The sequence below is a fragment of the Bufo gargarizans genome, chromosome 7 (assembly GCF_014858855.1).
Source record: "Bufo gargarizans isolate SCDJY-AF-19 chromosome 7, ASM1485885v1, whole genome shotgun sequence".
Classification (NCBI taxonomy): Eukaryota; Metazoa; Chordata; class Amphibia; order Anura; family Bufonidae; genus Bufo; species Bufo gargarizans.
The window spans coordinates 32,856,515-32,882,282 of record NC_058086.1 but is presented as its reverse complement, the minus strand read 5'-3'; the positions used below and the strand labels follow the sequence as shown (position 1 = coordinate 32,882,282).

Genomic DNA, 25,768 nt, shown 5'->3' with positions numbered 1-25,768 from the left:
CATATTAGTAAGCATGAAGGGAATATGTCAGGACATTTCACAAAAAATATATTTGAACAAAGCTATGGTGGCATTAATAGAGGAAGCATGCCTGAAAAAATAGCTTTAATTGTGTCTCATACTATGATTGCAATTTTCTCCTTGCCGTGGCCAAGTTCTCTGTTGCATCTAAAATATAAAATACATCAACTTTGCAAATAGCTTTCAATAAAAAATGTCTTAAATGTTTAGCCCACATCTATGAGCCCTGATAAACTTCATACACTTATGCAGAAGTATAACTGCAGCTGTGGAGTATACTTGATGCTGTCCCTCAGGATCAGTGCATGATACATAATTCAATGTATATATAAAGTGAGTGAGCTTTTTATGTAATATTATTCTATAGATTGCAGGTTAAGCAGTTTCTTAATATTGCAGGTGAGAGGTGAACTGACTGACGATGTAATAACGCCTGTGCTTGACATGTTGTCTCTAGTAATTTTCATCTTCTGACTCATTCATGAATGGAATGTTTGCGCTTGTTTTGGTTCGCGTCCTCTTTTGATTTTTCTCACCTAACCCTTTCAGCCCATTCATCTTTGGGGCGTTACCTCCTGATGTCACTAACATATATAAACGCTGGACTTTGCGGCATGTATAGAACTGTACACCTTTGCTGACAGCAGACATGGCACCCTCAGCCCTGCCAGGACCCACTGAGCTCTTGTACTGGGCAGCCTGCCTAGGTGCCCTCTACCTTCTCTTCAGACTCTCCAAATTCTACCTGAAATTCAAGGAGCTGCAGAGAGCCTTCACCGCCTTCCCGGGTCCTAAACGCCATTGGCTTTATGGCAATGCCCATGACGTAAGTAGCATGAGAGAATTAGGAGACTGTTCGGTTTTCCAAAAAAGCACCCAGAAAATAGGTGCCATATACTGTACGATCCATTGCCGCTGTCTTGCCGCCATCTTTGTTATACAGAGGTTATGGTTCCTTTCAGTTATACCACCAACTACTTCATGCACTACCGAGCAGTGCGTCTGTGTAGAACCTATAGTTTATTCATTTTCTATTCATTATACGCATGAATAAAATGCAAACATATTAGTGAAGACTGACACAAAAAAGAGCACTAGGTAAAAGGAGGCTGTAAGAGCATAGCCATCCAAATTTACATGTCAACCCTCGTCTGTGTCAAGAAATGGGGACAACCCCTGTAAGCAATAGGGACAGGAAAAATTCTGACGAATAAGGTGAAGGTTCTGTCCAACGTATTTTTTTGAAATCTCGTTTTCTGTCATGTTTAGGTACATCTATCGGATACATAGTGTCAGATTTGAGACATTTTGTTGCAAAGAGTTGTTATAATTATTATGTTTCGTACTTCGCAGTTCAGGCATGACGGAAAACACTTGGACATTTTGGAGGGCTACGCGAAGAAGTACGACTACGCCTTCCCCATGTGGCTGAGCAATTTCTTGCCCACTCTTTTTGTCACTCACCCGGACTATGCAAAAGCCATTCTGTCCAGACAAGGTGAGGATCTTTCTCTGATGCATATATATACAAAACTGTGCAAAAGTTGTATGCAGGTGTGGAAAAACTGCTGCAAAGTAAGAATGCGTTCAAAAACTGAAGCGATAATAGTTTATATTTATCAATTAAGAGAATGCAAAGTGAATGAACAAGAGAGATCTAAATCAGATCAAAATTTTATGTGACCCCTCCTTTCCCTTCAGCATCAGTTCTTCAAGGTAGACTTGCACGCAGTTTTTGAAGGAACTCGGCAGGGAGGTTGTTCCAGCCAGTTTGGAGAACTGACCTCAGATCTTCTGTGGATGTAGGCTTGCTCAAATACTTCAGTCTCTTTATGTAATACAAGACAAACTGGGTGATGTTGAGATCAGAAAAAGCGGGTGTATTGACCCAAACCTTCTCTCCATGAGTAGCTTTACTCTTGCCCTATGCTTTGACCCTGGACCACAACCAGGTCTTTGTGTTTTTTTTCTCTATGTTGAGATCAGGGCACTTTGGGGACCATATCAGGACTCTCTGTTCTTTTTTACACTGAAGATACTTCTTAATGACATTGGCTGTGTGTTTGTCCTGCTGCAGTATAAATTTGGCGCCAATCAGACGCCTCCCTGATCATATTGTGTGAAGTACCTTCCTCAGCATTGAGGACACCATTAATCCTGATTAAGTCCCCATTTGCTGAAATGCAGCCTGAAACTTGCAAGGAGACCTACTGCTCTCCAGCCCTTCCATGAAGAAACTGACTTCTGTCAAATATTATACATTTTGAGTTTTTAGCATAGTTCAGTTGCTTGGCCTTGTTTCCATGTCGAAGGTGTCCAAAACCACTTTTGGCCAGATTTCTCCGAACATTAGATTGGTGTAACCCATGTGACACCACCCCAGTTGGGCACTCAGACTTGCTAATTTCAGTACATCCCACAAATTTGTACATTATATTGCAGCATTTTATTCCTTCGCACTGTGGACATAAGGGTCACCCATACTAATAATTGGGGAGGGTGGGAAGGTACAAACAATGGTTGTTAGATGATTGGTCGATAACTCTATGTCCATGTCCCATGCATACTTCATAAATAGTCTTTCTGTTCCTTACAGATCCAAAGGATAACTTTGCCTATCGCTTCATCACCCCATGGATTGGTGAGTAATAGGAGAAGATACAATGAATCTAAGCCTTTGCTACTATGTAATTCTTCCTATAATCGATGTTCTGCTGTGGTCATCATACATCGTCATTGACTCGCTGATTATGTCCTTTAGGAAACGGGCTGCTGGTCTTATCAGGGCAGAAATGGCTCCAGCATCGAAAGCTACTGACCCCCGGATTCCATTATGACGTTTTGAAGCCGTATATCAGAGAGATGTCTGAAAGTGTAAATGTTATGCTGGTAAGAGGAAAGAGTTACCAGAAATGTAAATCATTTCTCCATCTTTTTATACTTAAAATGAAATGGAACTAAGCATCCCCCCCCCCCCCCAGTTACTAACTTCAGCTTATGGGTGGATGCTGACATCAAACGGCCCCTGTGCAGGATGTGTGTCTGTGCCCCTCCTGCATATACACCTGCATATATAAAATACACATATACACATACATATACATTACACTGTTACAGCAGTCAACCAACAGGTTTGGCTTTAATCCTAAGGGCGTTATCCTAGCAGTCCCCTGGTCTTCACCCTTTCCCCCTGTACATGGATCTGGATTTGGCTGCAGGGGAGCCACCAGCCCAATACCTCCTGGAGTAGTCCCTGTGTAGTTGACAGCTGACCCATGGGGGTCAGAGACACTGGTGCAGAGCACTAAGAGATCAGGTAAAACCATAGTCAGGGACACGTTGAGGTCAGGGCAGGCAGAGTACATGCAAATCCAAGAAACACTTCAAAGTCAGAGCAGGCAATAAAGAATCAATACGGTGAACCAGCACAGGTCAGGTCAGGCAGCGGAGAATCAGAGTCATGAATATGGCAGGAGTCAGTATACAGGCAGACAAAATGAATAGAACACCTTTGCATGGATTAGCAAGCTGGAAACACCGATTGCTCAGGCACCTTACAACAGGTAAAGGCATCTAAAATACCCAGAAGTGGCCATCCATAGTCTGGGAAAGAATTAGAGTGTGCCTTTTAAGTGCCAGGGATTGCATGCACATGCCATATGGGCAGACTGGAGAGTCCTAGCCAGCAAGTTGAGGCCATAGTCTGGAACTCGAGATGGGCACACAAAACTATGGCAGCCAGGCAGCTTGAGGCTTTAACGCTGGCCCTAATAAATGTGCCCCACAGTCTTTAGCTGGATCTCAGACCCCATCAAGCAGCAGGAGCCATTACAATTGAAGGTGGAGGGAACACACAGGACTACGAGCCCCCATGATGTTCTCCTCCCCCTCCCCACCTGGTTTCGACTTCCGAGTTTTATTCTTTATTTGAAAAAAATATATATACATTCTTCCCTAAGAGGCACCATAAGAAACCTTCTGGCATGAGTGTAGTATACAACATTTAATGTACCCATTATACTTTGTTAGGAAAAATGGGAGGAGATGCTACCAGAGAAGAAACCAGTGGAGCTTTTCCATCACGTCAGCCTCATGACCCTGGACACCATCATGAAATGTGCCTTCAGCTACAAGAGCAACTGCCAGCTGGACAGGTCAGTCCCAGAGATTGGAGATTTGCTTGGCTTTATCTGTTCAACCCATTCTTAGAATAAAGCTATACTTGGGATCGGCTAAATACTGAGGAACTGTTCTCTCTAACCCAAAGTGACGACCTGTCACCAAGAAGGAAGCTCTACCCGGCCAAAGATTATTCCTCATAATGGAGGAAATGTAATATTACAAGATGTCAATCCAAATGCCGGAGTGACCATGTAATGGGTATGGGTTGGTACTGGCAGAAGATCCTTGCTAAGGCTCATGGAGGGGGGATTCCTAGTGCGGGATAATAGAACATATGGAAAGGAATTGTCTATTCTAGGAAAAATGGGTAATAACCCTAAGTTAGATATAGAGGCTGCAATCACCAAAATTATAAATGCAACACAGGAACCTAAAAAGAATTTTCTGCTTTCATGATGACTTCATTTCTCTTTTTCTGCAGTGAAAGTGACTACATTAAAGCCGTATTCGACATCTCCTACCTGGTAAATTACAGAATCCACCACGTTCCGTATCATAGTGACTTGATTTTTCACTTGAGCCCTCAAGGATTTCGTTTCCGGAAGGCGCTGAAGATTGCACGTGAACATACAGGTCAGTAGGAACACCAATTGTTCGACTTTTCACAGTTTCAAAGACTTGTTTATTGAGAGATTAAGATAATAAGTCAATACAGAGTAAAGAATAAATAACAAAACAAATAGTGGTAGTAATAATTTTGGGGGGTATTCCTAGCATGATGTATATAGCAATCAGTATATTGGAAACGTGGGATAGCAATGGGGGTCACATAACCCCCAGTATACATATTCCAATCCATTGTACAAGAAAGTACCAATCTATAAAGCAATGCATTGAGTAAAGTCAGTGGAGTAAGAGGAGGACAGCCAGGGCTTCTATACTTTTTCAAAAACAGTAAATGTGTCACGAGGGTGTCAAGAGCCACGCCTGACTCCGTTGTACCCGGGGTCAGGAGGTCGCAGCGGTTGGCTGCACGCTCTATGTCAGATAGGGAAGTTTCCTTATTGTAGCTTTCTGGGTTTGCTTTACAAACCCTTTTGGCTCACTCAGGGATCCGTAGCTCCTTCTCTCAGCTGTTCCTTGTCCAGCACTCCCAATCCTCCTTATATTCCCCTCTCACACTTCTCTGGTTGCCAGATATAGAGCTTCCTGCCTGGACATCTATTCTGACCCACTGGAGCTGTGTTGCTGCGTTCTCTGAGTGTTGCTTTAGAACGCTACCCTCCGGATCCCTGTTGGACCTTTGTGGACAATTGTTGTCGCCCACCTGGGTGTTTGTGTTTGTCTGTGTTTGTCTGTCCTCTCCCTGGTGTTTCCCTCTTAGTGCAGTGGTGAGGACTAGCGATCCCACCGGCCCGTTCATTATCTAGGGCTCATTTCAGGGAAAGCCAGGGTTTAGGCACGTGATCGCCGCACGGGTGAGGAACCCGTCTAGGGACGTCAGGGCAGGCAGGTGCCAGCTGCAAGGTGAGTTAGGGGTCACCACCTTTCCCTCTCCCTTGGGCAGGGCTTTCCCTGTTTTCCTCCCTGTGCGTGTTGCCGGTCATTACATTATATCTGGCCCTTATTTTTGTGTAGGTAAAAAAAAAAAAAAAATTTTTTTTTTTTACCTACTTAGAATCCAGTATGGATCCAATTGCTGCTCTGTCCGAACAATTTCATGGCCTGTCTTTGGAGGTGGCAGGATTGAAGGCGTCGGTCCTCCAGCAACAGCAGCAATTACAACAGACCGCAAGCCCAGCGGTTGCTACTGGTAACCAGGTTGTTGCGGAACCCAAGGTCCCTCTCCCTGACAGATTTTCTGGGGGAAGGGACAAGTTTTTGACGTTCCGTGAGGCCTGTAAACTATACTTTAAACTGCGTCCTTACTCCTCTGGTAATGAAGAACAGCGGGTGGGTGTTGTTATTTCCCTGCTGCAGGGGGACCCGCAGTCCTGGGCGTTCTCTTTACCTACTGATTCCCAGGCTCTTCGGTCAGTGGATGAGTTTTTCGGGGCCTTGGGTCTCATATATGACGACCCTGACCGAGTCGCACTGGCTGAATCAAAATTACGGAGACTCCTACAAGGAGAGCGGCCGGTAGAGGAGTATTGCTCTGACTTCCGTAGGTGGGCTACGGATACCCAATGGAACGACCCGGCTCTCAGGAGTCAGTTCTGCTCTGGGTTATCCGAAAGGGTTAAGGATGCGCTTGCATTATATGAGACCCCCTTTTCCCTTGATGCGGTTATGTCCCTTTCTATCCGTATAGATAGACGCCTTAGGGACAGGTTGAAAAAACCGGAGCCATTGGTAACCCCTCCCAAGCAGCAGTTAGTCTGTATGGACATAGACGAGCCTATGCAGCTAGGAGGAACTACTCGTCAGGTCCGTCCTCCTGAGGTTCGCCGTAGGCGTGGGGGTTGTTTTTTTTGTGGGGAGAGGGGTCATTTCATTAACAAGAAAACTCAGAAACAAAAAAAACGTCGGAAAACTACTAACCCCAGGCTGTGTGGAGGATGTCAGCCGGGGGGTATACGTTTCCTCCATACGTACATCGCAATTTGTGTTGCCAGCGGTTATTGTTTTTGGTGATAAGACAGAGACTGTTTCTTTCTTTCTAGACAGTGGAGCAGGGGTAAATTTGATAGATGCCCATTTTGCCCGCACTATGGGTTTGTCTCTCTGTACGTTACAGAGACCTATTCCCATATTTGCTATAGATTCTGCTCCCCTGTCTCAGAGAAACCTCACCCACATCGTTCATAATTTACACCTTCGGGTAGGGGACCACCATAACGAGATGCTCTCATGTTATGTTCTGGAGGGGTGCAGTGTCCCAGGGGGTCAGTAGTGTATGCTGGGCTTTGTAGTGCAGATTGACCACTAACCTGGGATCCACTGTCGTCTTCAATTGGGGCAAATACAGGAACAGGCAGATATTAAAAGTTCGTGACGCCAGTGTCAATTAAACGGTGACACGCCGTGTAAAGTATGGTGGAAGAATGAAGCAAGCACAGGATAGCCAACAAAAACTGGAACTTTTACTGAATATCAGTCAGGATAATACATGGACACAGGTACAGCACAGTTCCATGAAAGACGGTTGGTTTCTTGTAGCAATACAGGTGGTTCTTGGGAATTACAGAATGGCCGGTCTTAGCAATGTATAATACAGAGTGTTGATTGCAGGAGATGCAGTACAGGCGGCTTGCACACTATTCCTGACTGGTCCCGCTACACGTGACTTTCCCTCCAAGGTCTAATGCCCTTTATCTGGCGTACCCTTGAAGCTGTCCTTATCTAGTACCTCCTCTGTTATCTTGAGTACCTCTTGCTTATCTGATCGGCCTCTGTGGTAATCTGTGTCTTGGCTGGTGTCTGGCTTATGCTGCTTCAGCTAAACGGATGATGACTCAGGAGGGGAACCTTTTCCTTGGATCCGGAACCCGGTTACAGGGCCTTTACTACCCTCTCCTAGCCGGCAGGCTTGGGGCCTGCTTTGCTCTCACAGGCCCATAGCCTGGCTTCCACTCAGACACAGGATCATCTCTGACCTCTGCTCCCACTGTCTGCCTCTCCTGCTACTACTTCCTGACTGGGCCTTATATAACCTAGGGTTCCCTAGCTCCCTCTAGTGACTCAGAGCTGGAACTACACCCTAGCCGGCCTGCAAATGCACGTTTCACAGTAACAGGAAAATACATAGCATGACATTATAAGATATTCTATACCAACCTCCCCAAAAATACAGGGGGAACGACAATACCCAAGTGACCCTTCTGTAGTGACGGGGTATTACTCTCCCGTACACTACATACCCCGCTGCTTTAAGCTGAGTACGACCTCGTACTCCATCAGGGCCCGCCCAACTGGAATCATGACCTGAAATAGAGAAAGACACATGCATGCATACATATATGTCCATTACACTCTTATCAGACCCAATTGGAAATGGTGAAGTCTGGTGACAAGGGGCGTCGTTCTCTTTTTCACAGGATAGTGTGTGGAACGGGGGCGCTGACCTGGCACAGCGGATGTTGAAAGAACCAGGATAGTCCATGACAATAAATAAGTCCATAATAAATTAACCTCTCAGAGGCTTGCACATAGGAAGTCCATCTCTGGGCACATATACTTGAATAAAAAACCGGTTATTAAATACTGTCAGCAGCACATATATAAAATGACAATACAGGACTCTGACAATACCAGGGCCTTGTTATCCTGGCAAGTCCTGCTTACCCTTTAAAATAGTGCTGACATAAAAATGTCTTTTCAACCTGAAATGGGGGTAAAAAGGGAAAAACAGTGCAAAATAAGGCACAACTGGGATTGTAGCAGCAAACCGGATGTCCCAAACAAAACAAAGGCAGCTGGAAGCATTGATACACAGTGGCACATTATTTAACTAGGATGCCACCGGCCGTGGGTAACTGGCAGCGAGCTTCACCAGCTCTGCCAAATGGAGGGACAAACGGCCATTAAGGAGATGAACAAGAGGGCAAAAGTACTCACAGACGAGTATCATGTTCTTCCTCAGATGACGAGTCGACATAGGGAACCTGCAGCAGTTGTTCCGGCAAGGACGGCCACATTTGAAACCCGTCTCCCCTGACAATTTTTAGAGGGGGAGGTTTATCTTTCACGGCCTCCATCTCGGCCTCCGTCCTCGGAAATGGAAACCATCGCACGCCTCCTGCGCAGCCGAGGTCCGCCACCCAATACACCCTCTTTCGTAGGGCCTCTAGTTCTGCTTTGGTACAGGTGGTCGGATCTACCGGAGGTCCAGGGGGTCCGGCCGCTGGGGGAACAATGGCAGCTGTTGCTTGGCGCCGGGCCTCAGCACTTTCCTCGGCTCTCCGGCAGCTGTCCTGCCGCTCCTTCTCTTCCTCCCGTCTCACTGCATCCGGAGGGGGGTATCGCTCCTCTAGCCCCTGCAGCACGATAGGCTCCCAGAAGACGTCTGGACTGAGGTAGGCCTGACTTTGAAGATGGGTGGTTTGGCCCTTTTCCCCGTGCGCTCTCTCTGTCTCAACTGGCTCTGACCTCTCTTTCCCAGAGTCCCAGTTCTCAGCCGGCGCCTTCGGGCGAGTCACTGCGGTGGCGTAGGGGCCCCTTAGACTTTCGGCGGGGGTGTATTCTACGATCTCCCCCATAGTCAGATTGTGGAGATGCTCCGGGAGGTAGTGCCGCTTTACCGATCGCCGGTTGACATAGAAGTCCCGGCCAGTCCCCAACTCCTGGATAAACCCATAGCCTTTGTCCTTATCAAAGGACACCACGATCCCGCGGCGCCTTTCTAGCTGGGGCTTACCCGGAAAGGAGTCTCCCTGTATGGACTTAGCCATCTCCTCGAACCGCTTCTTCCGGCTGGTGTTCTTCTTCGCCACCGCGGCTCTCAACTCCTCCATAATAGCCGGCCATTCTGCATGCCGGCGACGGATCGGTGGGGACTCAGGTCGGGTGATGCTTAGGTCCATGGCCTGGGCCCAGGGGGTGGCCGTCCAGGCTAGAGGATCCCACGGCCCCAACTCCGGAAAGTCCGGTGGAGTGGCGCCCCACTCGCACGTGGTCTCATCCTCGCTCTCTGCAGCGCATGCCATCTCTTCTCTTCCTGGTTGCTGCATCGACTCTGACTCCTCCCACGCACTGGGCCAGTCTATCTCCATCGGAGCCCCGCCTCCCAGGTGTAACTCTTCAAAGTAGTTAGCCGCTTCGCCACTCCTCAAGGTGGGCGGCGCTCCAGGGCAATCGTCCCCTCCTTCTTCTTGGAAGGTTTCGGCGCCAAATATTCGCGCCTCTGCACATCCTGATGGCGCAGTAAAAAGCCTCATGGCGTCGGCGGCCATTTTAGATGTCCTGATGCTGCAATTCACTGACAGCAAGCAGGATGATGAAAAGTCCAATAAAACACAGTCCACAAATGCGATTTTCTCTCTGGGGGTAGCGCAACACAGTACAGCGTCTCTGATTCCTCCCAGGCACAATTGTAATCCACAGGTTTAGAAATAAAGGGTGCAGACTTTGTAATACGGTGGTGGAATGGTTAAAGCACACAGTTCACACTTCTCTGCACTGTAGAAGTATGCGGATCCTGTTCGTGACGCCAAAAAGAGCGATGCAGTGTCCCAGGGGGTCAGTAGTGTATGCTGGGCTTTGTAGTGCAGATTGACCACTAACCTGGGATCCACTGTCGTCTTCAATTGGGGCAAATACAGGAACAGGCAGATATTAAAAGTTCGTGACGCCAGTGTCAATTAAACGGTGACACGCCGTGTAAAGTATGGTGGAAGAATGAAGCAAGCACAGGATAGCCAACAAAAACTGGAACTTTTACTGAATATCAGTCAGGATAATACATGGACACAGGTACAGCACAGTTCCATGAAAGACGGTTGGTTTCTTGTAGCAATACAGGTGGTTCTTGGGAATTACAGAATGGCCGGTCTTAGCAATGTATAATACAGAGTGTTGATTGCAGGAGATGCAGTACAGGCGGCTTGCACACTATTCCTGACTGGTCCCGCTACACGTGACTTTCCCTCCAAGGTCTAATGCCCTTTATCTGGCGTACCCTTGAAGCTGTCCTTATCCAGTACCTCCTCTGTTATCTTGAGTACCTCTTGCTTATCTGATCGGCCTCTGTGGTAATCTGTGTCTTGGCTGGTGTCTGGCTTATGCTGCTTCAGCTAAACGGATGATGACTCAGGAGGGGAACCTTTTCCTTGGATCCGGAACCCGGTTACAGGGCCTTTACTACCCTCTCCTAGCCGGCAGGCTTGGGGCCTGCTTTGCTCTCACAGGCCCATAGCCTGGCTTCCACTCAGACACAGGATCATCTCTGACCTCTGCTCCCACTGTCTGCCTCTCCTGCTACTACTTCCTGACTGGGCCTTATATAACCTAGGGTTCCCTAGCTCCCTCTAGTGACTCAGAGCTGGAACTACACCCTAGCCGGCCTGCAAATGCACGTTTCACAGTAACAGGAAAATACATAGCATGACATTATAAGATATTCTATACCAACCTCCCCAAAAATACAGGGGGAACGACAATACCCAAGTGACCCTTCTGTAGTGACGGGGTATTACTCTCCCGTACACTACAGGGGCTTCCCACTCCGGTGGTGCTGGGTCTTCCCTGGTTGGTAGCGCACAATCCAGTGGTGGATTGGCAGGCCAGGGAGATATTGGAGTGGAGTGAGCCGTGCAGAGAAAATTGCTTAAATAGCAATTGCTTAGTCGCCTCCATAACTACCCTACCTACATTTGTTTCGGACTTTGATGACGTTTTTTCTGAAAAGGGTTGTCAGAAGTTACCACCTCATCGTCCTTATGATTGCCCGGTTAACCTTATTACCGGCGCAAAATTACCCAAGACCAGGTTATATAATCTTTCAGGTCCAGAGAGACAAGCCATGAAGGATTATATCTCCGAGAGTTTGGCTAAGGGACACATCAGACCCTCTTCTTCACCCGTGGCTGCAGGGTTTTTCTTTGTTAAAAAGAAAGATGGGGGCCTGCGTCCTTGCCTAGATTTTCGTGAATTAAATCGGATAACCATCCGAGACCCATACCCGCTTCCTCTCATTCCTGACCTGTTTAACCAGATTGCGGGTGCTAGGTGGTTCTCCAAACTCGATCTTAGGGGGGCCTACAATCTGATTCGTATTAAAGAGGGGGATGAGTGGAAGACAGCGTTTAACACCCCTGAGGGGCATTATGAAAATCTAGTTATGCCTTTCGGCCTGACCAATGCTCCTGCCGTCTTTCAACATTTCGTTAATGACATTTTTAGTCATCTAATCGGCAGGTTTGTAGTCATATACCTAGATGATATCTTAATTTATTCGTCTGATCTGAAAACACATGAGGAGCATGTCAGACAAGTACTACAGGTCCTACGGACGAATGAATTATATGCTAAAATTGAAAAATGTGTCTTCGCCGTTCAGGAAATACAATTCCTGGGTTATTTTTTATCTGCTTCAGGTTTCCGTATGGATCCTAGGAAGGTCCAGGCAATTTTGGATTGGGATCTTCCTGAGAACCTCAAAGCACTACAACGGTTCTTGGGCTTCGCGAATTTCTATAGGAAATTGATTAAAAATTATTCGGTGATCGTAAAACCCCTTACTGACATGACTAGGAAGGGGACTGATTTTTCTAAATGGTCTGACGCCGCTAAAGTTGCTTTTTCCTCTCTAAAAGAGAGGTTTACCTCAGCACCTGTACTAGTCCAACCTGATGTCTCTCAGCCTTTTATTGTTGAAGTTGATGCATCAGAGGTGGGAGTGGGGGCTGTGCTGTCTCAGGGTCCGTCTCCTGGCAAATGGCGTCCTTGTGCTTTCTTTTCTAAAAAACTATCTGCAGCAGAACAGAACTACGATATTGGCAATAGGGAACTGTTAGCTATTAAACTTGCGTTTGAGGAGTGGCGTCACTTTTTAGAGGGGGCAGTCCACCCCATCACTGTGTTTACGGACCACAAAAATCTCCTGTACCTCGAATCAGCTAAGCGTCTCACTGCTAGACAGGCTAGGTGGTCGCTATTCTTTACCAGGTTTAACTTTGTGATTACCTATCGTCCTGGGGTAAAGAATACCAAGGCTGATGCACTATCTCGTTGTTTCCCTGGAGGGGGTAATGTGAGTGATCCGGTACCCATTCTACAAAGAGGAGTAGTTGTCTCTGCGGTACACTCTGCTTTGGAGGGGAAGGTGTTAGAGGCCCAGGGGGACGCCCCGGTCTCTTGCCCCTCAGAGAAATTGTTTGTACCGTTGAACATACGTCTCGAATTATTAAAGGAACATCATAATTCGGCACTTGCTGGGCACCCGGGTAGTAAAGCAACCTTAGAGCTATTGTCTCGTCGTTTTTGGTGGCCAAGGTTGCGTCAGGATGTATTGGATTTTGTGTCTTCTTGTTCTACCTGTGCGCGCGCAAAAGTTTCACATACACGTCCTGCAGGGTCTCTATTACCACTCGTCATTCCCAATAGACCATGGACACATCTGTCTATGGATTTTATCACTGACTTACCTTTGTCTGCGGGTAAAACAGTGATTTTGGTAGTAGTGGACAGGTTTAGCAAAATGGCACACTTTATTGCGTTACCCGCACTACCTAATGCTAAAACTCTTGCTCAGGTATTCGTCAGTGAGATCGTGAAGCTTCACGGGGTCCCCTCCGATGTTGTTTCGGATCGGGGAACCCAGTTTATTTCTAAATTTTGGAAAGCTTTTTGTTCCTGTTTGGGGGTTCACTTGTCCTTTTCCTCAGCTTTCCATCCTCAGTCGAATGGACAGACTGAGCGTACCAACCAAAACCTGGAGACATATCTAAGATGTTTTGTGTCTGAAAACCAAGAGTTGTGGTCGTCATATTTACCGTTAGCTGAGTTTGCCATAAATAATCGCCGTCAGGAATCCACTGGCAAGTCACCTTTTCTTGGTGCATATGGTTTTCATCCCCAATTCTGTACATTCAAAGAGGGGGGGTCTTCTGGGGTTCCCGAAGAGGAACGGTTTTCGTCATCTCTTTCATCAGTATGGCAGAAGGTGCAAGCTAACTTGAAAAATATGGGAGGTAAATACAAATGCATGGCTGATAAGAGACGGTCGCCAGGTCCGGACCTAGGAGTGAATGACTATGTGTGGTTGTCTACTAGGAATATCAAGTTGAAGGTTCCCTCTTGGAAACTGGGTCCTAGGTTTATTGGTCCTTACAAGATTGTAGCCATCATCAACCCTGTGGCTTTTCGCCTGGAGTTACCTCAGACTTTTAAAATCCATAATGTCTTTCATAAGTCGTTACTCAAAAAATATGTTCCACCTCTAGAACCGTCACCGCTGCCACCCCCTCCTGTTGTCGTGGATGGTAGTTTGGAATTTCAGATATCCAAAATTGTTAATTCTCGTCGGGTCCGCCGCTCTCTCCAATATCTGGTGCACTGGAGAGGTTACGGTCCCGAGGAAAGAATGTGGGTTCCTGCGTCTGAGGTAAACGCCGACAGGCTAGTTCAGATTTTTCATGCCTCTCATCCTGAGAGACCTGGTCCTGAGTGTCCGGAGGCCCCTCGTAGAGAGGGGGTACTGTCACGAGGGTGTCAAGAGCCACGCCTGACTCCGTTGTACCCGGGGTCAGGAGGTCGCAGCGTTTGGCTGCACGCTCTATGTCAGATAGGGAAGTTTCCTTATTGTAGCTTTCTGGGTTTGCTTTACAAACCCTTTTGGCTCACTCAGGGATCCGTAGCTCCTTCTCTCAGCTGTTCCTTGTCCAGCACTCCCAATCCTCCTTATATTCCCCTCTCACACTTCTCTGGTTGCCATATATAGAGCTTCCTGCCTGGACATCTATTCTGACCCACTGGAGCTGTGTTGCTGCGTTCTCTGAGTGTTGCTTTAGAACGCTACCCTCCGGATCCCTGTTGGACCTTTGTGGACAATTGTTGCCGTCCACCTGGGTGTTTGTGTTTGTCTGTGTTTGTCTGTCCTCTCCCTGGTGTTTCCCTCTTAGTGCAGTGGTGAGGAATAGCGATCCCACCGGCCCGTTCATTATCTAGGGCTCATTTCAGGGAAAGCCAGGGTTTAGGCACGTGATCGCTGCACGGGTGAGGAACCCGTCTAGGGACGTCAGGGCAGGCAGGTGCCAGCTGCAAGGTGAGTTAGGGGTCACCACCTTTCCCTCTCCCTTGGGCAGGGCTTTCCCTGTTTTCCTCCCTGTGCGTGTTGCCGGTCATTACAAAATGTGTCCAAACCAATGGCTGCGAGCCACTTGTATAAGCAGATTCTATTGATCCTATCGAGAACCGCCTGGTATCTCAGTGAGGGAGATCGCTATTTGAAGGCAATGTGGATTCTGGCAGCTAAAAGTATGAATTGTGCCAATTTGAACCTAGCGTAAGTAATCCAAAAGGGTTTATCCCCTAGAAGGCAAAGAGAGAGTGATGTAGGAAAGGCACAACCCAACAGTGATCATAACAAGCTGCTGATTTGATTCCAGAACCTCCGCACCGTAGGGCAGGTCCACCATATATGCAGCATTGTGCCCTCCTCACCACAGCCTCAAAAGCACCCCGAGGGAACCTCAGGATAAATACGGTGTAATCTGGTCGGGCCCATATAGGTCCTATGTAGGATTTTTATAGAAGTCTCGGCCAACGTAGTTTGCCAAGATCCCTTGGTAAGCGTTTGGAAGCGCTGGTACCGTCTGGAAGATGGTTATTCCACATGCATGTCCTCCTCCCACTCCTTCATGTAGCGCAATTTAGCTCCCTCCGGAGCTGCATTGAGTATTGCGTAGATCCGAGACAACAGTCCTTGCTTATATAGTGAATATGCCATTAACTGTTCAAAAGGAGTAAAATCAATTGTTTGAGTAGTCTTCCGTAGGAAGTAAAGGAACGAGAATATTTGACGTACGTTAAATTGCTACCTCTCAGGAGGGGGGTATTTATCATTAAAGTCAGCTGGAGAAATCAATTTACCCCTCACTAGGAATGCCTGAAGAGAACACAACTTATTCAAGATCCACCATGAGAAAGTACTCGCCTGAAGTCCAGGAGGAAAAGAGGGATTACCCAGGAGATATGTCAAAGGGGAAAGTTTGGATTGTAGAGAAAAGATTAATCTGACAGACCTCCACAGGAGAAGGGAGTAATGGGACAGCAGGGATTTAGTGGGGATGGCAGTTGGAAGGGTAGACCATATCAGGGCCCTCCAAGAGTATGGAGCGAGTATAGATTGCTCTAGTGAAACCCACAATGGGTGAGATTGAGTATCCAAATGTGTCAAGAAGAGTTGGGCCAATCTGGCCGCTTTATAATATCGCATAAGGTCTGGAACAGAGAGACCTCCCTGAGCTTTATGACAACACATTATTTGTTTGGATAGCCCAGACAAACTTCATAATATCTGCTTGGAGCGTCCGTAGGTTAGAGGCGCGGGGGGGGGGGGGGGGTGAGATCCTCCCAAATTTTGCTGTATAAAGGTAGGTAATTGGTCTTATATACCAACTCAAGTTTCGAGGGTAATAGAGTCCCTAAATAAGAAATGTTATGGGGTTTATGTTAAAATGGGAAGCGGTGTAGTAGAATGGATCTAATTTGGGGCGGTACATTGCAAAGGAGGAGTTCAGATTTGGCATGGTTAATTTTGAGGCCTGAGGCAGCCGATAAGGACCCAAGTATGTTCAATAGGGAAGGGAAGGATATAAGTGGGTTTGTAATGGAGAGCAGGAGGTCATCTGCAAAAAGATTTAGCTTATATTCTGTGCCTCCAACTGAGAGTCCTGTAATATCTGGGTTGGTTCTGATATGAATGGCCAGGGGTTCCATTGCTAGTGCAAATAGAGCCGGGGAAAGGAGGCAGCCCTGACGTGTACCTCTGTAAATCGGGATAGATGAGACATGTAGCCTGCAGGGTAGAATAAAGGGACCTGACTTCTTTTAGGAAAGGTCCCCCAATACCCATAGAGGAAAGGACCTGACATAGATAATTCCAAGGTGTCAAAGGCCTTTTCTATGTCTAAAGCCAGTACGGCGAGTTGAGTATTGGTTCTATTGGCCTCCTGGATCAGATTTAATATTTTTCTGATGTCTGGGGCTTCCCTACCACTTGGTCTCTATGTATAAGATCGGGACGTATTCTTTTGAGGTGATGCGCTAATATGGAGGTAAAAATTTTGTTGTCTGGGTTAAGAAGGGATATGGGCCTATAGTTGGAGGGAAGTAGGGGATCCTTGTTTGGCTTAGGAATCACTGTAATTTTGGCAGAGAGAAATTCAGATGGGGGTGTAGATCCCTTCAATAATTGTTTGCAGTAGTGGGTGATGTGGGGAATCTATAGTTGGGCAAATTTTTTATAGTAGAGCGCAGAGAATCCATCAGGCCCCGGGGCCTTTCCCAGCTTTAGGGCTTTAATCGTATATTCTACCTCATCTCCCGAGACTTCCCTACTCAAATCCGCTAGAGCCTCAGGGGAGACCCTAGGGAGTGGGACTGAGGACAGAAAGTTAACTACCTGTGATTTAAGGTTCTCAACCGGATTAGAATACAACTGCTTATAAAAACTATGGAATGTATCATAAATGACATCAGTATGCGATGTGGTTCGTCCCAAACGTGTACGTATTTGGAATACTAGATTCATTTTTTTGTCTAGCCTTATGTTGGCGCGCTAACATCTTATCCAGCTTATTGGCGATATTAGAGAGCAGCATATTAAGTTGCGTTTTAGTATCCTTCACCTCCTTAAGGAGATATAAAGATGGGGATTGTTGGTGAGCTCGTACTAGCCTGCCCAACTTAGCCTCCAGTGCAATTTGAGTTGAATTCCTGTCTCTTTTCAATCGGGAGGCTACCTTGATCAACCTACCCCGCATAAAAGCTTAATGAGCTAGCCACAGCACCATTGGATCCATTCCTGGGGTAGAATTCTCTATAAAAAAGGTCTTAAGGTCATCATGAAGTGGACCATACATTGTGGGGCGTGTCAAGATAGACTCGTTCAATCTCCTAAGAGTAAGGAGTGCTGGAACGATCAGTCAGCCAAAACTATGTGGTGGTCAGACTATGAGGAGACTACATACCTAGAATAAGCCAAATGGGGCAGGCAGGACGTTGAGATCAGTATCATATCGATGTGAGTGTAAACCTGGTGGGGCGGGGAGTAATAGGTGTAGCCCCTTTGGGAACCGTTATGTTCTCTCCAGGAGTCAGGCAGGGACAAAGATTCTAAAACGTGTCGTATTTTGGCATTATGGGAAGGTGGGCGAGCATGAGTAGTGGGGGATGAGCGATCCAATATAGCATTAAGTACAACATTTAAATCCCCACACCACATAAGCCTATGGTATGAGAGGAGTTCAATAATGGAGTGCATTTCCATAAATAAAGCAATAGGATCTTGTGATAGGGAACCTGGCAAAAACACCTTTCAGAGATCATTATTATGCTACTTTTACTGCAGAGCACGTTGAAAAATGGGATTTCTTGCTAGAAAAGGATTTTGAGGCCACATGTAGTAAGTTTAAAAAATCTAAGTTTATTCCCCTTCCAGAACCCACTTGGTTGGAAACATACACTTTGCTTCCAAATGTCCCCCCGAAGTGCATATCACTTATCTACACACAACTGCTGAAAGCTAGATATAACAACATTCCCTCATATATAGGAGCCTGGGAGAGAGAGCTGAACTGCTCCCTAGATGACCTAGCTAGAAATTACATATTACTGACCCACTCCCATGGATTCTCCAAATGCATTAGGATTCAGGAAAATTCCCTGAAAATCCTAACCAGGTGGTATAGAACTCCTGAACTACTGCATAAAATAGGCCTGACATCCGATGATCTTTGTTGGAGATGTGGCAGGGATAAAGGTTCTTTATCACATATCTGGTGGTTCTGCCCAAGGCTGAAGAAGTTCTGTGAAGATGTTGAGAGGATAATTAACCAGATTTGCGCTACAAATCTGAAACTCTCACTGGAGCTGGTACTACTGTGGTTACCCTCAGCTGACTTTAGGCCGGGCATATAGCATATGATCACAGCAGCTAAACTTTTAATACCTATAAAATGGAGGGACAAGAAACCACCATCCTTGAAAATGTGGTATGAGAAAATGGATGATATATGTCGTATGGAAGAGTTAGTGGGTTGGACATATAATGCTAGGGGAAGGTATTTACAGGTGTGGGAGCCGTGGTTAGAGCATGCCAAAAATGCAGATCCGCCCGAGAGTAGAAATTAAATTTGCAGACCAGGGTGAGGACTCTACACTCTGGTTCTAGCCCATGTGACCAGTTGCGCTTGTTCCTCAAGGGCAGTGGCGTACATATAGGGGTCGCAGGGGTCGCACTTGCGACCGGGCCCGGCACCCCAGGGGGGCCCGGCCGCCTGCGGACCCCTGGCCCCTGCTGCAGCTGCGTCTGGCATCCATCCGTCCGATTCACATAACATTTAAGTTGCCCCCCCGGGCCCGCCTCCTTCCCTCCTCCAGGCCCGCCTCCTTCCCTCCTCCTTCCTCCCTGCGGCCGGCGCCGGGCCCGTGAACTCCCGCGAGACCTGTGTGAACTCCTGTGCAGGTCTCGCGGGAATTCAGAGAGGACGTCAGATTCGAGAAGAGGACCGCCGAGGCGCCGACCGGAAGAACAGAAGAACTGAAGTTCCCCTGCCCTGCCAGCCGGTAACTCGACGGTAAGTAAAAGCCGGGGGGGGGAGCGGACCCGACCGGACCCGACCCGACCGGACCGGACCCTGGGCTGGCCTGGCAATCGTCGGCTCTCTGGGGCACAGGGCAAACTAGGCCCCTGGCATCCCCCCTGCCAGATGACCGGGGGGGGGGGCAGCGGCAGGCCGCAGCAGCAGGGCACATTGGGGGGGGGGTTGAGCTGCCTGGCAGGAAAAGCCCGCCTCAGGCTGGGCCCCTGACTTGAATAGTGAGGGCCCCTGGGGGCCCTGGCCTACCATGAATCCAAAAGTGGCTGATGGGGGGTCTTTGGGCTGATCTGAGGTCTGATGGGGGCTGACTGGGGGTCTGGGCTGATCTGAGGTCTCATGGGGGCTGATCCGAGGTCTCATGGGGGCTGACTGGGTGTCTGGGCTGATCTGGGGTCTCATGGGGGCTGACTGGGGGTCTGGGCTGATCTGAGGTCTCATGGGGGCTGACTGGGGTCTCTGGGCTGATTTGAGGTCTCATGGGGGCTGACTGGGGGTCTGGGCTGATCTGAGGTCTCATGGGGGCTGATCCGAGGTCTCATGGGGGCTGACTGGGTGTCTGGGCTGATCTGAGGTCTCATGGGGGCTGACTGGGGGTCTTTGGCCTGATCTGAGGTCTCATGGGGGCTGACTGGAGGTCTTTGGCCTGATCTGAGGTCTCATGGGGGCTGACTGGGGGTCTGTGGGCTGATCTGAGGTCTCATGGGGGCTGACTGGGGGTCTGATGGGGGTAGGAAACTAAGATGTCTGTCTGTCAAACTCTGCAGAGATGAGAGATGGCTGAAAGAAATCATCATGGTGGTCCGGTCTGAATGGAGAAGATGAAGAAAGAGAACATCTACATCAAAGGAGACGTCACTGGATGTAAGAGGTATGGGCGCGATATATAGGTAGGGCTGTGCGTAGGTGTGGCTTGAGGGTGGGCGACTGGGCGGGGACACTGGGGGGGGGCGGGGGGGCCTTGGATCAGTTTCGCACAGGGGCCCCATGGATTGTGTGTACGCCACTGCTCAAGGGTGATCATTTACCTATTCAGCCATAGCTTATCCCATGTAGGTTGAGTAAGTGACATATAAAAAAGAGACAAAAGGCATTTTTGTTTTTAGTTTATTGTTTATTTTCACACTTAATCGATGACAGACAGACCTTCTTTTTAGAGAAACGGTATTCTCACCTACCTGTGATGTCGGGCTAGAGCCCTGGAAGCCTAATTTATGTTTCATGTCTTAATCTGACAGACCCAATGTAAAGGTCTGATTTTGCATTATCTTGCTTTGTGAATCTTTTTATTCCAATAAAAAGAGATTTGACAAAAAAAAAAGCAATAGGATCCTCAGTCGGAGCATCGACTTTTCACATTTTTAAAGGAAAATCTTGATCCTGTGAGGGACACTTTGGGTGCTGTAAGGGTGTCTATACTGGTTGTCACCCAAGTTTTGCAGAAAATGGCTTATACGTTCAAGGAATTTTTTTGGGGGGGTGGATTTTCCTAAATTTCTAAATTGCAATAACATTTTTGTGTACGTCCATTTTCTTTTGTGCTACAGCCTTAATGACTTAATATTTATTTATAGTTAAAGTGATTAAAAGGAGACAAGAATCTCTTAAGCAAGAAAGTGAACTTGAGAAAGTGAAGCAGAAGAGACATTTGGACTTTCTTGATATTCTCTTATGTGCCAAGGTAATTTACGTGACTCTGTACTACCACAAAACACCACGTGGGGGCACTTTACTACAAACATTTCCAATATGTAACTACTAATGTATGTGTAACTTTCAATGCTTCAGGATGAAAATGGTCATGGACTTTCCAATGAAGATTTGCAGGCAGAGGTGGACACCTTCATGTTTGGAGGACATGACACAACAGCCAGTGGCATCTCCTGGATATTGTACTGCTTGGCTAAATATCCAGAGCACCAGGAGAAATGTCGGGAGGAGATCGGAGAGGTCCTGGGAGATCGGAGGACAGTGGAGTGGTGAGCCTCAAAGAGTTTATTCACTTCCAAGATGATTATTAAAGGTTTTATTTCTATACCAAGATGGGAGTGGCGCCTACCAGTGGGCTAACACTGCACGGCATTTGGAGGGTACATGGGCTAACTGTGTACCCACAAGCCCAGACCACCTCAATTTTTGCAAAAATCTCCTTATCACCTCCTTAAAGAGACCAGCTGTGTATGGAGACTTAGAGGCAATGCTCAATGGGAAAAGAATATTTAAAGAGATCTCGCTGAGAAAGAGAACCATCTCATTAGTGCCACCTTCTTTTCAACTCAATGGGGGTTACGAAGGGGATGTGGATTCCTATGTGTCACTTGAACAGATTTGGCTTGGGGCTACTCCTAAGGGCGTTACTCTGGCAGTTTCCTGGTCTTCACCCATTGACCACTGTACAGGGATCTGGACTTTACTGCAGGGAAACCAGCAAGCTGCTACCTCCTGAAGTAGTGTCTGTTTAGATGACGGCTGAACCCCAGGGGTCCAGAGACACCAATGAGGAGCACTGAAGAATCAGGCAAAACCGTAGTCAGGGAAAGGCCAAGGTCAGGACAGACAGATTCTGTGAAATCTGATTAACAGTCTGAGGTCAAGGTGGGCAGCTCAGGGTCAGAACGGAGATCAAGCAGAGGTCAGGTCTGACAGTGAATGGTCAAATCTGGGAAACAGGCAGAAGACGGTACACAGGCAGGCAAATGTAATCATAACACCTTTGCAGACACTTAGTGCACTAGAACTTGTTGCTCAGACATCCTCCCATAGAGAAAGGTGGCTTAGGTACCCCAGGGTAACAAGCCATTGGCTGGGAAAGATTAGGGTATGTGTGCGCTGGCCCTTTAAGAATCGTAAGGAACATGTGCACCCTATGAGCAGCAAGAGGCATAGATGGCAAGAAGCATAAGGCTACTTTCACATCTGTGTTTTCCTTTCTGATTTTGAGATCTGGCACAGGGTCTCAAAACCAGAGGAAAACACTTCAGTTTTGTCCCAATTCATTGTGAATAGGAAAAAAACTGAACAAACCGGAACGGAGTGCACCAGAAAGCATTCTGTGCCCACTGACTTATTATAGTTTTAGTGCTGGATCCTTCTTGTTCATTTTGGAGATAATACATCCGGATCCATTCAGATTGGATGCAGATGGTTGAATTGTTGACCGGATGCGTTTTTGCTGATCCCCTGCCGGATCCAGCAAAAACGCAAACGTAAAAGTAGCCTAAGTGGATGAACAGAGCTACTCCAGCTCCCTCTAGTGGCAGCTGTAGGCTAATGCTATGACTGTTGGGAAGCAGGCAAGCATCTTGAGGTCTGGGCCTTGTAACCTGTGTGCATACACGGTGTTCATAATTAACCTCCATTTTTTCAGTCTTAACATATATTGACCAGACTATATATATACTTATAGTAATTGTATCTTACAGGGAGGACCTGGGTAAGCTGCCATACACCACCATGTGTATTAAGGAGAGCATGCGTCTCTTCCCACCTGTACCAGGAGTGTCCCGTGAACTAAAAGAACCAATCACATTTTGTGATGGGCGGAGCCTACCCAAAGGTAGGCAGTTTTTAATATCTACATACGGTAATATCTTCTAATAACTATAACTTCTCGGATGGGGTGACCACCAAAGAGGCAAATGTAATGGCCACACCGCTGGTGACACTTATCTCTTGGGGTAACTGAGAATATTTGGTTCACCAAGTATCAGGTGTCTGAGGACAGTGTGGGTCACACACGTTGGGTTTTATTCATAGTAATGGACCAGGGAGACCTTCTGGGCTTCCTCTAGCTCCAGGGTCAAGTATGACCACAACTTCTTCACCCCTACATTTAGTCTGGCCATGAAACTGAGAATATTTGGTTCACTAGGTATCCGAGGAGACTGTGGGTCATACACGTTAGGTTTTATTCATAGTAATGGACCAGGGAGACCTTCTGGGCTTCCTCTAGCTCCAGGGTCAAGTATGACCACAACTTCTTCACCCCTACAATTAGTCTGGCCATGTACATTAGATGTATGTAATCTAGATTAGCCAGTTTCAGTGAAAAGGGCCAACCATCTAATGTATAAGGGGGAAGATAAGGATCGGGCCATTGGATTTCAACATGCCTCATCATTTTATTCTTGGGGAGATAAGCTAGAGGTGCTCTCCACCAAAGTTAACAAAACTCTGCTAAGCCAACTGTACATGTGTATGGAATGGTTGGGAAAGATAGCTGTTGGCCAGTCTTACAGCAGATCTTGACACAATCATCTGTACGAGGGTGACTTTGGTTTCTAATCGGTCTCTCTTTTTCCCATGGCAGGAGCTGTCACCATCATAAATATATATTGCATCAATAGATCTCCCAGTATGTGGGACGACCCCGAGGTGAGGCTCTCCATCATCTGGTATAAATTATGATGAATTAGAAGATATATTTGTGGTATCACTATTTTAGGGTGTGAATGTTGCTCCTATGCTTTTGGGGAAGAGCTATGTGCCAAGATTGATAAATTGGCAAATATCATCTGGTATAAATTATAGTGGATGAGAAGATATATTTGTGGGGCAGCCATATCCAGGATGTGAATTCTGTGCACATTTTGTTGCACAGAGTGATGGGGATAATCTGGGGGTGACACCTGTTGAATGGAAATGCCCTATGGTTCCTCTGGAGCCCCATATAGTATTGTGATATTGGCCTGAGTCAGCAAGATTCTGCAGGATTAGGTCCAAGTTATTGGGCAGGGGCGCAACTTGAAGCTGAGTAGAGGATGTGATTCCCAGTTATTGGGATGAAATGGTCCCTTGTCTTCTCTTTTGGAGAGGAGATTGGTATACTTCCTGTCCAAACACTGGCTGGGACAAAATCTGCTATACTGTACAACCCCCTTATTGCTCTTGAACAGTGATAGTACCCCCGAAAAAAATAAAATAATGAATAGTCACCTAACTCCATTCTAACGATGAACAGAGCAGCTCAGGCTACAGTCCTCTTCCGACTTCTAGCTTGCTTTGTCTCAAGTGATGCCATCATGCAGGCCTCCATCGAGTGAATGGTTCCTAGTAGACCGCCGGCCTGAAGTGATCTGAGGCCTGCAAAAGTGTGTGCCAGGGAGCGAGCACCTTGCTGCTCCAGTAGTATTCAGATTTATCCAGTGTAGTTGATAAATTTGGGACCGGCCTCTGGAACGCCTCATACAATGCAGGACTGTATTTATGGTCAGGGTTTACATAAGCCTCGTAAATTTTCAGCCCGGTAAAGACTGTGTTTGAAGGAACTGTCTCTGAAAATTAGGGATAGTCGCTGCAAATTCGAGACTGTTAGTAACTCTGCGGTTTCCATGTCCAGAGGGCGAGGATACAGTTGAAATGAGTGGAAGGGTATGATCGTAAATATGTAACCCCACCACCCTTCTGTAAGCCCCTGCAAGTGTCCTCCATTGTCATTGTCACCAGAACCCGTATGTGACTCTAATCCCTGCACTCCCATAGCTATGTGTCCACATTATAGCTGGTATATTGGAAACAAGTAAGTCCTGCCCTGGTAATGCCCACAAACTCACAGGGCCATCCATGTATGGGTGAGGTTTTCATAAGCCCCATCCATTTTTGGCTTGGGACAGATGAAATTTTTGGCTTGGGACAGATGAAATTCGCTCTTTGGGAAAAGCTATGTGCCATTTTGGAGAAGTCAGCAAGAAGCCTTCCATCTGTGCCGCCCACATTGACATGAACATTTTTTAGTACTGACATTTTTATTTACGTATTAACAGTGTGGTTCAATTTTTTTTAGGTTTTTGACCCACTGAGATTTTCACTGGACAATCCGTCCAAAAGACATTCCCATGCCTTCCTGCCATTCTCAGCCGGATCAAGGTAAAATAAATCCTAGGAAACTTATCATAGAGGGGGATGACCCATTAGGACACCCCGGTCATTAAGCCATATTAGGGAACATTGATGTCATTGAGGTAGGGAGACATGATTGAGAATCCCCCTATTAGTCATAGCAGCTCCCCGCACCCATGGATTATATGGTCACCCATGAATCAGAATATTTGGGCTATAAATATAGAATTCATAAAAATAGTGGTGAATGATCAGAGGTAAGAAATCTCACTTTCAGATTTCGTTTCGCAGGAACTGCATTGGACAGAACTTTGCTATGAATGAGATGAAAGTTGCCATCGCCCTGACGTTACGGAGATTTCAACTGTTTCCAGACCCGGACAAAGAACCAATAAAAGTCCCTCAGCTAGTCCTCCGTTCTCCAAATGGTATTTACCTGAATATGAAGAAAATACAGGAAGAATCATAAAATCTTTTGGGGAAATGTTGTATTTTTGTGAATGATATATATATATATATATTTTTTG

General features: G+C 46.9%; 1 protein-coding gene across 1 annotated transcript; it reads left to right on the top strand.

The window, feature by feature from the left end:
- The first annotated feature begins 670 nt into the window (after positions 1-670).
- Positions 671-25,710, top strand: LOC122943287 (cytochrome P450 4A4-like). Its single transcript, XM_044300898.1, has 12 exons — positions 671-847; positions 1,375-1,519; positions 2,618-2,662; positions 2,783-2,910; positions 4,051-4,175; positions 4,625-4,776; positions 20,978-21,084; positions 21,192-21,382; positions 22,826-22,959; positions 23,713-23,777; positions 25,186-25,268; positions 25,533-25,710. Exons 1-12 carry the CDS (start codon positions 671-673, stop codon positions 25,708-25,710), a joined length of 1,530 nt encoding a protein of 509 aa, XP_044156833.1.
- The last annotated feature ends 58 nt before the right edge of the window (positions 25,711-25,768 follow it).

Excerpts from the sequence above, each read along its gene's own strand:
- LOC122943287 (XM_044300898.1), top strand. The coding sequence starts at position 671 with ATGGCACCCTCAGCCCTGCCAGGACCCACTGAGCTCTTGTACTGGGCA. Across the intron at positions 848-1,374 it reads TTTATGGCAATGCCCATGAC|TTCAGGCATGACGGAAAACA; the intron begins GTAAGTAGCATG and ends CGTACTTCGCAG. Across the intron at positions 21,383-22,825 it reads GATCGGAGGACAGTGGAGTG|GGAGGACCTGGGTAAGCTGC; the intron begins GTGAGCCTCAAA and ends TGTATCTTACAG.